General features: G+C 34.5%; 1 protein-coding gene across 1 annotated transcript in view; it reads right to left on the reverse strand.

Annotated features, from left to right (window-relative positions):
* Dg (Dystroglycan) overlaps nt 1-14,330 on the reverse strand; it is a gene marked incomplete at its 5' end in the record, with an annotated part of 473,071 nt that overhangs the window by 19,731 nt on the left and 439,010 nt on the right. The window contains 5 exon segments of the mRNA XM_074178137.1: nt 1,123-1,613; nt 4,948-5,520; nt 5,648-5,853; nt 8,422-8,728; nt 11,203-11,523. Of these exon segments, the coding sequence (XP_074034238.1) occupies nt 1,123-1,613; nt 4,948-5,520; nt 5,648-5,853; nt 8,422-8,728; nt 11,203-11,523 (1,898 nt within the window).

Below are 14,330 nucleotides of genomic sequence, written 5' to 3' on the forward strand. Positions count from 1 at the left end.
CAAACTCTGAAAACCTAATTCGGTGCGCAGCGGGGCAGGCACAAAGTATATGCTCTGCTGTTTCATCATGTTCCAAACAGAGGCGACACACACTGTCTTCCGACATTCCGAGTCTCTCTGCATATGATGATTCAGACGACAGTGAACTGTAAGGAGGCCTCTTAGTCATGGAAGATCATCACTACTGTAGTCCAACAACAGAAGTCTTCACATCTTCTTGCCATCCAGGTGTGCAATGTTTGTTTGGCAAAATCTAAAGCAATGCCAATAACAGGTTCTGGTTCCATGAAGACATCATCTATATCTGTTCAATGTGAGGCATAAATTGTTATTTTAAAGATTTTTATGTATGTTATTTCTTCTGACTTTATTAAACTGAATCTATCCATTGTCGGTCGGTCGGTAGCCAAGCGGTTCGGCGTGGGTGCTTTGTTCACTCACTCGAATTGACTGCCGTGTTGGTCGGTGGTTCAAGCCCTAGTCTGAACGATCGATCTTCACTTGCTATCGTCCAACCCGTGTTAGGAATCACACATTAAAAGGTAAGACCTTGTTAATCCTTAGCTCGCACAAGTTTCGACTTCTGAGGGTTGTCGTTCGTAGGGGTGCGACAGCTGGTTAACGGAAAAACATATTTTTTTTATTTTTTGAGTACGTATTTTATCAGTTTTCAACATATTGTAATTGTAACTACTGCACTATATATTAGATTTATATATAGACTGTTCAAACGTTTATCAAGTCTGAACGATACAACTGCTGCTATCTAGAAAGTAATATTTCTTAATAGTTTTTAGCATGTTTGCGAGCACATTGGCAATGGCACAAGACCCTATTTAGAAACAAAATCTTAAAAATTCTGAAACTGGCACTCAGAATCATTAAAAGTTTAACTCTTCAGTTGCTAATTAATATAGGTATAAGACAAAGTATATTTGACGGCTTTTTCAGTCAGTAATAATGTTATAATGTTCAGCCTTACATACTTGCCATATTTAGTTTTACTTGATTAGATGCATTTTTGTAATTACTTCGATGTGTACAACTGAATAAAACTTATCATTAAAAAAAAGCGATGGTTTCATTTAATCATACAATAAGAATAACTTAATCGATACTCACAATCCATAAATTTCTCTACGTGATGGGTTGAAATATAGCCAGCTATTGTTAGTTACAGTCCTATTATTAGAATCCAATAGCTGATAAGTCAAGTTGTATTCATCTTCAAAATCTTTGAAAGTGTTATGTGGAATAACGAATCTGAATACTTTTCCTGCAATCACCGACATCTGCTGCAATCTATTTTCTATGAATGGATTGAAGTTTCTCTGATTTTCAATTTCTGTGAAATCTCTTATTGAAGCTGTGGATTTTTGAGTGGTCAATATTTCTGTCGTTGATGTAGTTTCAGTTTGAGTTGTTGGTAGTTCGGTTGTAGTAGTGGTGGTGCTAGTAGTTGTTGATGTTGTTGTAGTTGTTGTTGGTGGCGGGGGTGGGGGTGGTGGCATAGTTGTAGTTGTGGTTGTAGTTGTTGCCTCAGTTGTTTCTATGGGAGTGGTTGCTTCTGAGGTCGTTGTTGCAGGTTTCTCGGTCTCTGAAGTGTAATCAATCTGAAAAATAAATGAAATTTACATTCATAAACATTGTTCAACTGAAAATTATTTTCAATGTCAAATGCATTTCTGTAAACAGGAAACTAGTGTTTGTTTTATGAACCGAAGTAACAAATATGTAAAGTCAATGAAAAACTAACACTACTTCAGAATCTACTACCGATGATGAATACGATTCGAGTAATGAAAGTAACAACAATAAAGAATACAATAATGAAAGTTATGATAATTAGAATGGTAAACATTTAAATTCAAAATAAAGTTATTTCAATGGTGTTGACATTTTTAATAAATTACTCCATATACCACATACTTGCATTAATTTCTATATCAACAAAAGTTGTTAAGAACAAAATGAAGTTTTTTTTAATAATAGAAAACACTGAAATTACCTGACATATGTGCTTATTCATTTATTAGTATTCCTTGTTTAATTTTCCTCTATAAGAGTATACACTGAACAAGATTTGTCCTGAGTACCTTTTGTGATTATTTACACTTTACACAAATGAAATTAAATTTCACAAGAAATGAGAGCCAATACTATTTTCAATATTATTCATATCAATTATTATATATTTATTTATAAAGTCGTGAAATTATCATCTGGAAATATATAAAATCTATGAAATACAAAAATTTTAAAAAAATGTTACTTATATTTTATTTTTTATTCAATTCATTAGTGCTTAAATTAAATATAATCATAACAGATCATATTATCAAAGCTAGTTTACATAATATTTGCAACTATAATCATTTTATCAGGAAATTAAAATTTGATTAAGGATGCATCATTTTAATCATTTTGTCAGACTGGCAGTCTGAACCAATCTGTCACGTGCAATTTCTGTTAGAAATTCTACAATTTCAAAACCATACATGCTATATTTGGGATTTCAGATTGAAAAAAACGAGGTTGAAAATTATTCAATCAATTATGAGCAACTTAAATGAAAAATGATAAGGAGTTGTGCAATGAAATAATAGTACCGCGCTAGGGTGACATGTGGCAGCTGTCAGACTCTAAAGAGAAACTTTTAGATATTTTTTGTTCAGTATAAAAAATGGAGTTTACAATAAAAAATTATAACCGGGATAGAATGACAGGTTTATGTGCTGTGAGTGTGGCAAAGCTCCCATATTACACTCTGAATATTTTACAGTGTAGTGAACTCTAAGAGATCACTTTCATGACTTATAAGAAAATAAGCAATAGTATTATTTATTCTCAAGAAACTACAATAATTTATACCAGGATGTATACCTACAATAAATATTCATAAATAAATTTTTAAAGGGACCTATTTCAGAATTGATCTAATTAAAAAGAAAAACAAAATATGACAATCTTTATTTCGAACAGTTACAGAAAGTTTATTAGAGGTATTAATTTGCCGTCATGGTTTTTATTGAAAAAACGATTTCAGATTAATAAACAATCAATTTAAATGTTTCATGAAGAGCAAAACTTCAAAAATATTGCTTATTCTTTTCACACATTCAGTTTATTTTCCGAAATGTACCCGGAAAAACTCAAACCGAATCACAATACCTACAGTAAAGAGGCTGTTGAAAAAAAAACGAAAGTCTCAGATGGATTGAGTTTTGAGAATGGTTGGTGATGACAAACAAGTCAAGAAGCTTTACATTTTCTTAATAAGATTATATGAAGTGATGAAGCTAAGTTTACAAAAAATGGATTATTCAATCATGATACTCATTTTTGGCCACACCTTACCCGTGACTGATATTTCCCAGGAGTTTCAACATTTATTGTGCTATAATGTACAATAGGATTCTATATTCGTACATGTATGTTGAAAATTTGAATGGTAAAGGATACTTTAAAATACTACAAAATGTTGTGAGTGTGCAGTGAATAATGTATTAATTGAAGATGCAAAAAATATTTGATACCAACAGGATGGAGCACCATTTCAGAATTGCAAGACCGTAAGCGTATTACTCGACCAACTATTTTATAATTGGTGGGCCGTTTTTTTTGGCCATTATGTTTTCCCGATCTATCTACTATGGACTATTATATATGGGGACATATTAAAAATATTGTATATGGAGATACTGCAATTAGTAAGGATAATATTGTTAAAAAATTTTCACAAGCATTCAACGCCCTAGATGCCGATGAAATCAGTTGTGCTGTAAATAACAATTTGATGAAGAGAGTTAATAAATTCATAGAATTTAACGGAAATCTCGGATATAATTTTAATATTTTGTGTGAAAAGACAATGCAATATTTTTTGATTTTCGCAACATTTTACAATTTCGCAATTTCTAGCCAAATTGTTCAAATTGTTACTTGGGATTGGATTATAATTTCAGATATTTCAAATACTTTTTAAAATAACAAAAACAATTTATCTGGACCACTTTCAAATTATGCACGATCTTTAGAATGTATCTACCTTGTTTCAATTTTCAACGGGAAACTGTACTATGATCGAAATATTTTCAACTTTCATTCTATGAATGATATCTGTTTCAATTGCATGACGAATGTTTACTTACTGTATAAACTGATAGGTAAAAAGTGATTTTCGTTCAACTTTGTGTTAATATGAGTGCCATCGATGGTATCTGCCGCAGTAGCAGACGAAACGTTTGGTTTTTCAGGTTCCATTCGACTACGGCTTACTAGTCCGGATTTTTTCTTTAATAACATGACAGTAATTGTTTTTAAATAACCTCAATGTCAATCGACCAATGTGCTAACCGGTGGTTCGAACCGCAAGGCCGGATGATCGATTTTCACTTCCTATCGTCCACACGTTGAAAGGTAAGACCTCGTTAGTTCTTAGCTCGCACAAGTTTCGACTTTTGAGAGTTGCCGAGATTTTATCAGTTTCAGAAAGAAATGTCTGTATATGACATGCAAATCCTCATAAAGAGTTTTTATTGTAGTTACTTTCTTTATTTCATAGGAGGTTTTCCACATTTTTTGTAAAATGATGAAAAAGAAGCTCAAAATATTTTTTCACAATTAATTGAACAGTTAATGCTTTGGTAGCAAAAGGGTCGGTGGTGTATGAAACTTCTTATCCTGGTAGGGGATGAATTATTTTTGAGGGAGATTCATAATCCATGTTTGATTATTAGTACATTGGAATATGAAATTCGAATATTTTCACAAATTTCTTGCATAAAAACGTAAAACCAAACGTGTTTTTGGGGGGAATAACCTCCATTACTCTCCCTTGTATACACTTCTGAAATGGTCTTATGCTTCAAAAGTTTGGAATTCATATATTGAGCAGTTATAGGTGATGAACCATGTGATAACATAAGATTTCATTCAAGCACTAACCTGTGGATCATTTTCAACAACAATCTGGAAAGTAGTTGGAGCTTCTGTTGGAGTTGCTGTGGTAGTGGTGCTGATAGAAATAGTACTTGGAGGTGTAGTAGTTGTCGTGGTGGTAGTGGTAGTGGTAGCAGTAGTAGTAGTAGGAGTTGTTGTTGTACTTGTACTAGTTGTACTATTCCAAATGGTGGGCTGGGTTTCGGGTGATATTTCCTTTGCAGTAGTTTTTATAGTAGTCTCTTCAGTTGTCATACTTTCGGTGTCTTCAAATGGAGGAACAAAAGTTTGCTTACTCCTTCCAGTTTGATCCGGTACAATAGTTTCACTTTCCACTGCATCGTCGATATCATCTTCATCGTCATATTCGCCATAGTCATAGTTATCATCTCCGTAAGAGAGAACATCATCAGGTTTGATTGCTTTGGTTACGCCAATGGATGGTGGCTGAGGAGTGGTTGTCGAGGTTGAAGTTGTAGTAGTAGTAGTAGTTGGTTCAGTTCTATGGATTGTAGAAGAACTGGTTACAGGGATTCTTTCTTCGTATGTATGATTGTTGTTAGTTGTTTGATAGTGCATCTGCAATGGAAAAATATAAATGAATATAAACAAATATTCTGAAATTAATATCTTTCCTATTTTATTATCACGTACATTACTAATATGTAATAATTGATCGTCTCTTCGAGTATCACCAACTACTTACATTCGGGTTCGATTTATTTTTGTCTCCATGATGGTGCCTGTGAGGATGAGTTGTAGTTTCGGTAGTGCCACTAGTGGTTTGTAGAGTCGTTGATGTTACAGGAGTTTTGGTAGATGGAGGACTTTTCTCTATATCTTCTAAACCATCTACATCATACTCTTCATAATCATCATAGTAATCATCATCATCGTTATAGTCGCCACTGCCTGTAATATCAAATTATTGGAAGACATTATAAAAATCGAGAATGAGGTAAAAAACAAAAAAAATAGATCATTGGCCCGACTGACCTAGCTGAAATATCATAAGGAGGTGAAAATTGTTATATGAATAGATTAAGATAATACGTTTTTTCTACATTGTAAATACTCATTTTGTTTTCTGAAATACGTATTCATATCCAATTTAACTGTATGTTATTCTTCATTCTTTCATAGGTTGTATCATGAGTGTGTGTTTTAATTTCCATGAAAGTTTATATAAAAAATAGTCACAACTTACTTCTTTTAGCAAAAAATTGACTGCTGAAGTTTTATAACCAATTACTCAGAAGTTTTCTCTACGACTAGACAGTCTAGTTCATTTCTTGATGACGCCAACTTAGTTGGTGAAACGCCTGTTGAGAAGAGTGTTGCTGTTTTGGTGTTTGGGAGTGGTGCTTGTTTTGAATCTAGTCACTATTATCCATGATAATAATTACACAATTTTCACAAACATTTTAATTTATAGACACGTTTCTTTAACACAGCAGCTTCCTCGGTAGTCACTATTCTAAAATCGTCACATTCATTTACGAAAAATTCAGAGATAAAAATCACATAAGATGAAGTCAATAATTGTCATATAGAGAGTGTAATGATACAGGACTCAAAACGTTTGTCTGATTTGTTAGCAGTCATTAAATGAATATTACTGGAGTTTTTTCCAACACCAAATCGTTATTTTTAACACCTCGATACGTGTTTCGATCACCAAGTGATCATCTTCAAAGAGGAAGATTTAATCTTTTTAATCAGTTTTAATCTTCCTCTTTGAAGATGATCACTTGGTGATAGAAACACGTGTCGAGGTGTTAGAAATAACGATTTGGTGTTGGAAAAAACTCCAGTAATATTCATTACTACACCAAAGGTTCCAAACAGTGCATCATAAGCAGTCATTAAGTTAACATTCCAGCACAAGTTGATCGAAATTTCTCCTGCAATGTATATTAAATTGTTAATAGGGGCTTCAACAATTGTTATCGGATGTGTATATATTCCTTCTTGTACTGTAGTAGATAATTATATGGAAAATACTGCTGCCATTGATTATATTTTAGAAAAATACCCTTCTAGCAAGATAATACTTTGTGGCGACTACAATGTTCCTGATGTACTTTGGTTCAATGAAGATCTTGGTCTGAATGTTGATTGTCCAGAAAACTCACCTGCACTAACTTTAATTACACTCATTTAGTTCGCATAATTTATATCAAATCAATAATATTTCAAATTCAAGAAATGTTTACTCAGATTTAATATTCTCATCGTTTCCTAATATATCTGTTCAAAATCCATGGGACCCAATTTTTCAAAATACATTATGGCAGTTTGTTTTGATTTAAAACATTATACAAACAAATATCTAAAATATGAGGAATACTTTTATGATTTCCTAAACAGAGATTATATGGGAATGAACAATTTTTTGGCGAAAATTGACTGGGATTTGGAAAATATGAATAATGAGGATTTAAATTTTACAGTTACAATTTTTACAATGTTCTTTATACAGTTCTGGACTACTATGTTTCCCTAAAAAAATATAAAACCTCAACGTTTCCAGTATGAAAATGGAAAATTAAAGATTCCAAACCAAGTTACTTCACGACGTTTCAATTGTTAAGTATCCACAATCATCTTCGGGTGATAACTGGTATGGTTCAATTCTGAGTTGAGAAATTAGTTTTTAAAAGAAAATCAGTTCACAGAGAATATAAAAATGGAAATTTTTATAAATATAAAGAATTTTGTTATCTGAAAGATAAATGCAAAGCTTTGAGAAACCCTTGCCATAAAGAATATATAAATAAAATAGAGAATAACATCAACAATAATCCCAGAAAATTCTGGAATTATATTGATAACAAAAAAAAACACACTCCCTACCATCCAAAATGTATTATGATGACTCTGCCAACGAATATTGCAATGATATTGTAAATCTTTTTGCAAACTTTTTCTCATTTGTATATAGTGATGAAACAGTTAACCAAATTCCAGAATATAAATTCAGTAAGACAGTAGATATATGTAGTTATAGCGTTTTGTTAAAGAAATCATGTCATCCCGGAAGTTGTCTGCAGGTCCTGATGGAATCCTGATATTTTTAATCAAAAAATGCATATTTACCCTGGCTAAACTCATTCACATGATATTCAACATTTCTTTGAAATCTTCCAGCATCTTTCCAGATTATTGGAAAAACAGTTTTCTGAAACCTATTTATAAAAGTGGATCATTGAAAATTATCGAGCAATGTGGATTTAGAACTTTTCAATTCTTCTTTGGATTCTTTTAAAAAGACTGTGAAAATATTGTGATTGATTCTTTTATTTTTGCTTGTCTTTTTTAAATATTTTTTCTTACATCTAGCTGACATAGGTAAGTGTGAATTTGTTAATTATTTTGTGAAAATAGGCAATGCCATAAATGAATGGACTTGGGAGGGCCCTTATAAATGGGAGCATTCACTCAGTTTCTAAAATTGCTTTATCGATTCATGGAACTTACCATAGTCATCTATTTCACCAGTAATTTGTCGCTTAGATCTGACAATTGGCTTAGTTTCAGTCTTGATTCTCCAGCCAATGAGTGGCAAGCGTAATACTTCCGCAATGGTGCCGTCTCTGGCCTGTTGTTTGAGCTGATGCACCATAGAGGCAGTTGATAGCCAGAGTCTACCATCGCATCCAACTGCCACCTGAAGGAGTGAAATCACTTTGGAAGTCTTCGACTGTAGATTACCTGGACCTGCTAGCACTACAGAACTATCAGTTATGTCATCTTTTTCTATTTGAGGTTTCAACGTAAAGGCACTCTGGAAAAATCAAAAGGGTGAGAAATTGGATGAAAAAAACAAATGTGGAAAATTGACTTGAAAAAAGAACATTCGTTTATATAAATTCGGATCGAACTCTATTCTGATTATACTGGAAGTTGATATCAACTTTGCTATCCCACAACTCCTTACATATTTTTAGAACATGTATTTCATCATTACTGAAGTATACATATGGGGGAGAAGATATTTAGAACATTTATAGGAGCTTTAAAGTTATCTGCATTCCAAAAAAATTCAACAGATAATTTCACACACATTTTTCTGAATTTTTTTCCAGATATTCGATTTGAAGTAAAACATAGGTTAGATTAGGTTAGGTTACGAATCCGATTAGTTTATATGGTGAGTAATCTTTCCGACAGTCCGAGTCTCTGCATATGATGATTCAGATGACAGTGACCTGGGAGGAGGCCTGTTAGACATCGTAGTTCATCCCTACTGAAGTCCAACAACTGTTTGGTTTAAAGCTTCGAAGGGTGAATTAACGCTTTGGAGTGAGCCAATCCTGGAAGATTTTGCCAGAAGTCTTTAAATCTTCTTGCCATCCAGGTGTTCAATGTTTGTTTGGCAAAACCTAAAGCAATATGTCAATGACACGTTCTGGTCCGATGAAGCTACTTGCAGCACCCTCCTTTGCAAGAGAGTCAGCAGTCTCATTGCCTTCCAGGCCAGTGTGGCCAGGAATCCAGACCAGAGACAATTTGTTGTCTTCTTATTGAGGAGAGTCGTTTTTGGCAATTTGCTACCAACTTAGACGTTGCTCGGTAGGAGCCAAGAGCTTCCAACGCCGCTTGACTGCCCAAGAAAATTTTTATAGACTTGTGTATGAGGTTGGATTCTAACAATCTCTCCGCACACAATTCAATAGTATATATTTCCGCTTGAAATACAGTCGCATAGGTCCCTAGGCAGGTTGATATCTCTATCTTGGGTCTGCAACTGAAAACACCTGCACCAGAGCCTGAAGGTATTTTTGATCCATCTGTGAACCAGCAACTATCTGCCTTAAAATTTCCTTTTCCCGGAGGATCAAATCCTCTCTACTCGGGAAAAGTACTGTATAAGGCAGTTCGTAGTTGAGGTCATTCCCAGAATGCTGCGACTTCTAGTGTCATCCAGCAGTCTAGAGTACTGTGCATTAGATTGCTTTGTGGAATTTGCGATATACACAAGTCTATATGCAGTCAATCTAGCCTCTCTCTCCAAAAAAATGTCAAATAAGACATATGTGAAATATGAAGATTATCGACATTTTTCATCTGATTTTATTATTTCAAACAAAGAATATGTGAACTAGTAGACATAATCAAATGCGACCGAGCAATGGAGAATGTGTTCTCGTTGTCCTCACGGAGTATACTACATTGTTCTGGGTTCAGGTCTCCGCTTTTATTTCCCAAGTGGAAAGCATGGCTCTGTAAATTCGTGAATTGTTGATTGAGGGTGATTTCAATTCAAATTGTCTGTGTTATTTAATTTCTGTCTCTCTATATGAGTGATAATACTAGGCCGTGGGTCTCTTTCTTGAGCGCCTTCCCTATGTGAATGTTTGGCTGCTGTTGATTTGTCGGTATGTCCGAGGCGACTATTTCTCTAGTGTTCAGAAAGACGGATTCTAGCACTTCTTTTCGTGGTTCCAAAATAGACCGATACACGGTTTCAAGGGATGTTTCTCTAACAATTATAACGTAAGACAGGACAGTTTTTCCAGTGAAGGGCCTATCTGGCGTTCCGGGTTGTATTAGGTACTCGCTAGAATTCGACTTTGCTACACTCATTCGCTTTGAAGGCATTTTTTAAATGTTTTTTGGGGGGACTCTTCAAGGTCACTGAATACGATGGTGCTGTTGGATTGATGATTGCTGCCTGAGTTTTTGACGATCGGTAACCAGTATTTTTGTGGAATACATATGATGAACTGATGAACTACGATGTACCTTCCGACGAGGATTACTGTGAAACAATTTTGACTTTGGAGTTGAAATGCATCATATTCATATGATCGCACTTCGTTTCGTTTCAAAGCATACTGACAATGACGAAAATATTATTTTGAATAATCTTCATTTTATAAATTATATGCAATAGGTAGTATTCTATTCTGGTTCAAGTTCTGATTCCAGTCATTATTATACTTTGGCACTAGAAGGTTCTGACTGGTTCAAGTTTGATTTGACAAAAGTTCATTTCAAATGACTCCGCGAATATTCTACTTTATGATAGACAAGTAAACTTGGGGTACGAAGACTCCTTCAAGGGTCTGTTATAGATTTTTTCACAGTACAATTTGATCAAATCAACTATAGTTAACTTTCTGAGCTTCATTGAATTTAATCGAAAGTACGAATGGACGAGCACTACCAGACAACAATTTCAAATATCAAACTGTAACATTTACATAAAGGTCGTAAAAATTTGATAACAGTTATTAAACATAGATATTTACTTACATATGGCAAGCCAAAGAATTTTGCAATATTATTGATAGCTATAACTCTCTGTTTCGGTTTGATGGATCGTATGCTCTTGTCCAATAGTAAAGTTAGAATCGTGTTATCTTCGTTCGCTTGGCACTTTCCGACTCCCGGTGCCTCTTCTGACGGTTCCACCACATTTATTTTGATCTCTTCAGAACTCTTCTTATCGCCAGTTGCTTTCACTGTTAGCTGCACTTCACCGACGTCTTGGACAAGCGGTACTCCCCAGAAGACCCCTTCTTTTTTATCGAACAGCAGCCAAGACGGTATGCTCTTGCCCGAATGTTTTTTCGCCTGAAACAGACAAAGACAGAATATAATTTTAGATATTGAAATGAAAGTGCGAGACTGCGCTTGGTGGTCATAAAATGCATATGATTGATATAAAAGTTGGAAAATCGAAGTGTATTTGTATGTACAGTGGGGCAAGTACATTTCTCTAACCAAGTATGTATCATATGGATATGATGGAGAAAAGAGCACATATTTTCGAAACGGACCTCTTTGACATCTGGCAAAGTTATGCTGCTACTTTTCTCCAAAAAATAATTGATTCTTTTCATAAGACTGGAAAAGCGTAAGTTGGAATATGGAAGTATTTCTACGATCCAGCACTGATGGATGGAGTGATTCGTATACAGTTTTGTGGGAATTGGTTGAAACATGATGATGTTATCAGTGAGACGTCGGTGTGATGGCGCTATCAGAGGAAGCTTTCATCGAAAACGATGCCTAATTCCTTTGAGATATAACAAAATAATTTACTATATACTGTTCTTCTTTTATAGGTCTGAAAAAAGCCCCCGCGATTGCATATGTCGATTTTTTAAGGATAGCTAAATAAACCCATTTTTATGTTCAAAATGTTAAAAAAAAGCTAAATAAGTAGAGAACCTGCTGAAGTGTATAAAGTTCACCCCGAAAAGTACTGCATAATCGGACTGAAGAGTCCGATTAGTCAGAAACCTCTCGTATTCATATATTTTGCCTACAAATTTAATAATCAAGGGAAAAAATGAAAATTCCATACTTAGTTTTATTTCGATGGTTGAAGTTTCGGAAAATAATCCTTTTCCTTTTTTAAAACCCAAAAAAATAAGCTGCAGCAACATATATCGAAAGAGCTGTTTAGAAATGAATTTGTTTTTATTTTGGGTGAGGGGTTGAAATTGGAAAAGGATTATTTTCCGAATCGTTAACCATCTAAAGCAGAGGTTCTCAAACTTATTTTGTCTACCGCCCACTTGGAGAATTAATTATTTTCTAGCGCTACCTAATTTCTTTTACTTTACTACATCTTAAGAATCACAATCGCAGTTCGGTATTTCCAAATTTAAAATGTCCTGGAATCGTTCTGCGAAATCACTGTGGAAGTTCTCCAAATATTGGCAGTAAACAAGCAAGTCATCGTTGTTGAAGGATACTGCTGACAAATTAGGGAAATTGCGAAACTCACGTCTGCCGATATTATTCTTGTATAAGAGCAATTTGGCTACAAAAGCAGCAATGACATTTTTTGTTTTAATCAAATTCAAGTCATCACCTTGAAGTTGGAGATTGACACCATCAAATAATTTATACAGGTCTGTCAACTATGCAATATCATTCTTTGAAGTGATAAGGTTGTCGTGCAGTTCTTTGTCTTTGTTTTCCAAGAACTCTTATTACATAGTCGAATAGACTGTAAAATCGAGTCAGATAACCAACACACTTCTGCGTGAAATAGCAAATGGTTAAAATTTTCATCATTGGCAACACAAAGCTGATTAAATAATCTGTCAGTCAAAGAGCTGTTTCGGTATTTATTGACTGCTTTGATGATATATTGCAGTGATTGAGAGAGGTGCTCACTCAAATTTTTCGCAACCAAATGACGCAATGTACAGCGAGCACATCTGGAATTTTATTTTTTAAGTACACTATGAAGCCTTTGTGATGTCTTGTCATAGCCAGAGCGCCATCCATAGCAGCTGATATAATATTCTTCAGTGGAATTTTTTTCTCATCACAAAATTTTTCCAGTGTATTAATTTGGTTTCTTCTTTGGTATATGTCTCTAAATTTCTGGCAAATAGTGGTTCTTGATATATTTTCTCATTTTCAATAAACCTCACGTATGACAACAATGCTTGGTAGGTAAAGTGGAGTCAAGTCATCTAACTGAATTGAGAATTTAGAAGTCTTCAGATGATTGCACAATGACTATTCAATGTTTTCAGCCATCTCATCAATTCGTCTTTGCACGGGACTATTGCTCAAAGGAATTTTTCAGATAATATCTCTCGCTGGTTTATGGAACACAGTAGTTATTACTTCTTTTATTGCCGGTAAAATTAAATCCTCTTCAATAGTGTGAGGTTTACCTGTTTGAGCAATTAGCAAGGAGATATTGTAGGAAGCTCGAAGTCCGTCATCGTCTTGCTTAGAAGCCGCTGAAAAAAAAGTTTAGCACAGTTGGCTGAGCTGAGTGTTTCTTTTCCAGTTCTTGAAAATAAGTAAGTCTTTTGTCTTTTTTATCTGAATGCATTTTATTCAAATGATCTTGTAGCCTTGAGGGTTTCATCGCTTCATTCGAATTTTTTTTCCAAAGGCACATAGCCGAAGATGGATTTGTGGGATTTTCAATAAATCCATATTTTAGATATTCCGTGCTATACTGCCGTTTCTTATTTTTTGCTTCCAACATAATTTTGTCTTCAAAAATGCCGAAGTAAAGAATCGAGTAATAAACACTTGCTAATGACACCACTCACAGTATTCACCACCGCACAAACAGCACAAACAGCTAACTAAATTCACTTGTTTTCGTAATATCGTCGAATGACATTACTGGCTGGATGGCGCGCGCGCTTTTATATGAGGCGACGGGCGGGCCTAATACTTTCGAAAATGGAGACTAGAAAGTTCTCGTTTCGCATTGAAGCTTAGCGCGATCTATTGTACAGTTTGACAACTATTGGACAGGAAATAGTTACTGTCTTGTCCCCTAGATGCCATTACACGATGAAACGCGCATTAAGCGTAAGGGTGCGGTAAAGTTTGGGTTTAAAGCAAAAAAACATTTTTAAATTAGCCATCGCCCCCCTAATCTTCTCTGTGGC

The sequence above is a fragment of the Leptinotarsa decemlineata genome, unplaced genomic scaffold, assembly GCF_025532065.1.
Source record: "Leptinotarsa decemlineata unplaced genomic scaffold, Ldec_3_MD MMD2_tig00003348_RagTag_RagTag, whole genome shotgun sequence".
Taxonomy (NCBI): domain Eukaryota; kingdom Metazoa; phylum Arthropoda; class Insecta; order Coleoptera; family Chrysomelidae; genus Leptinotarsa; species Leptinotarsa decemlineata.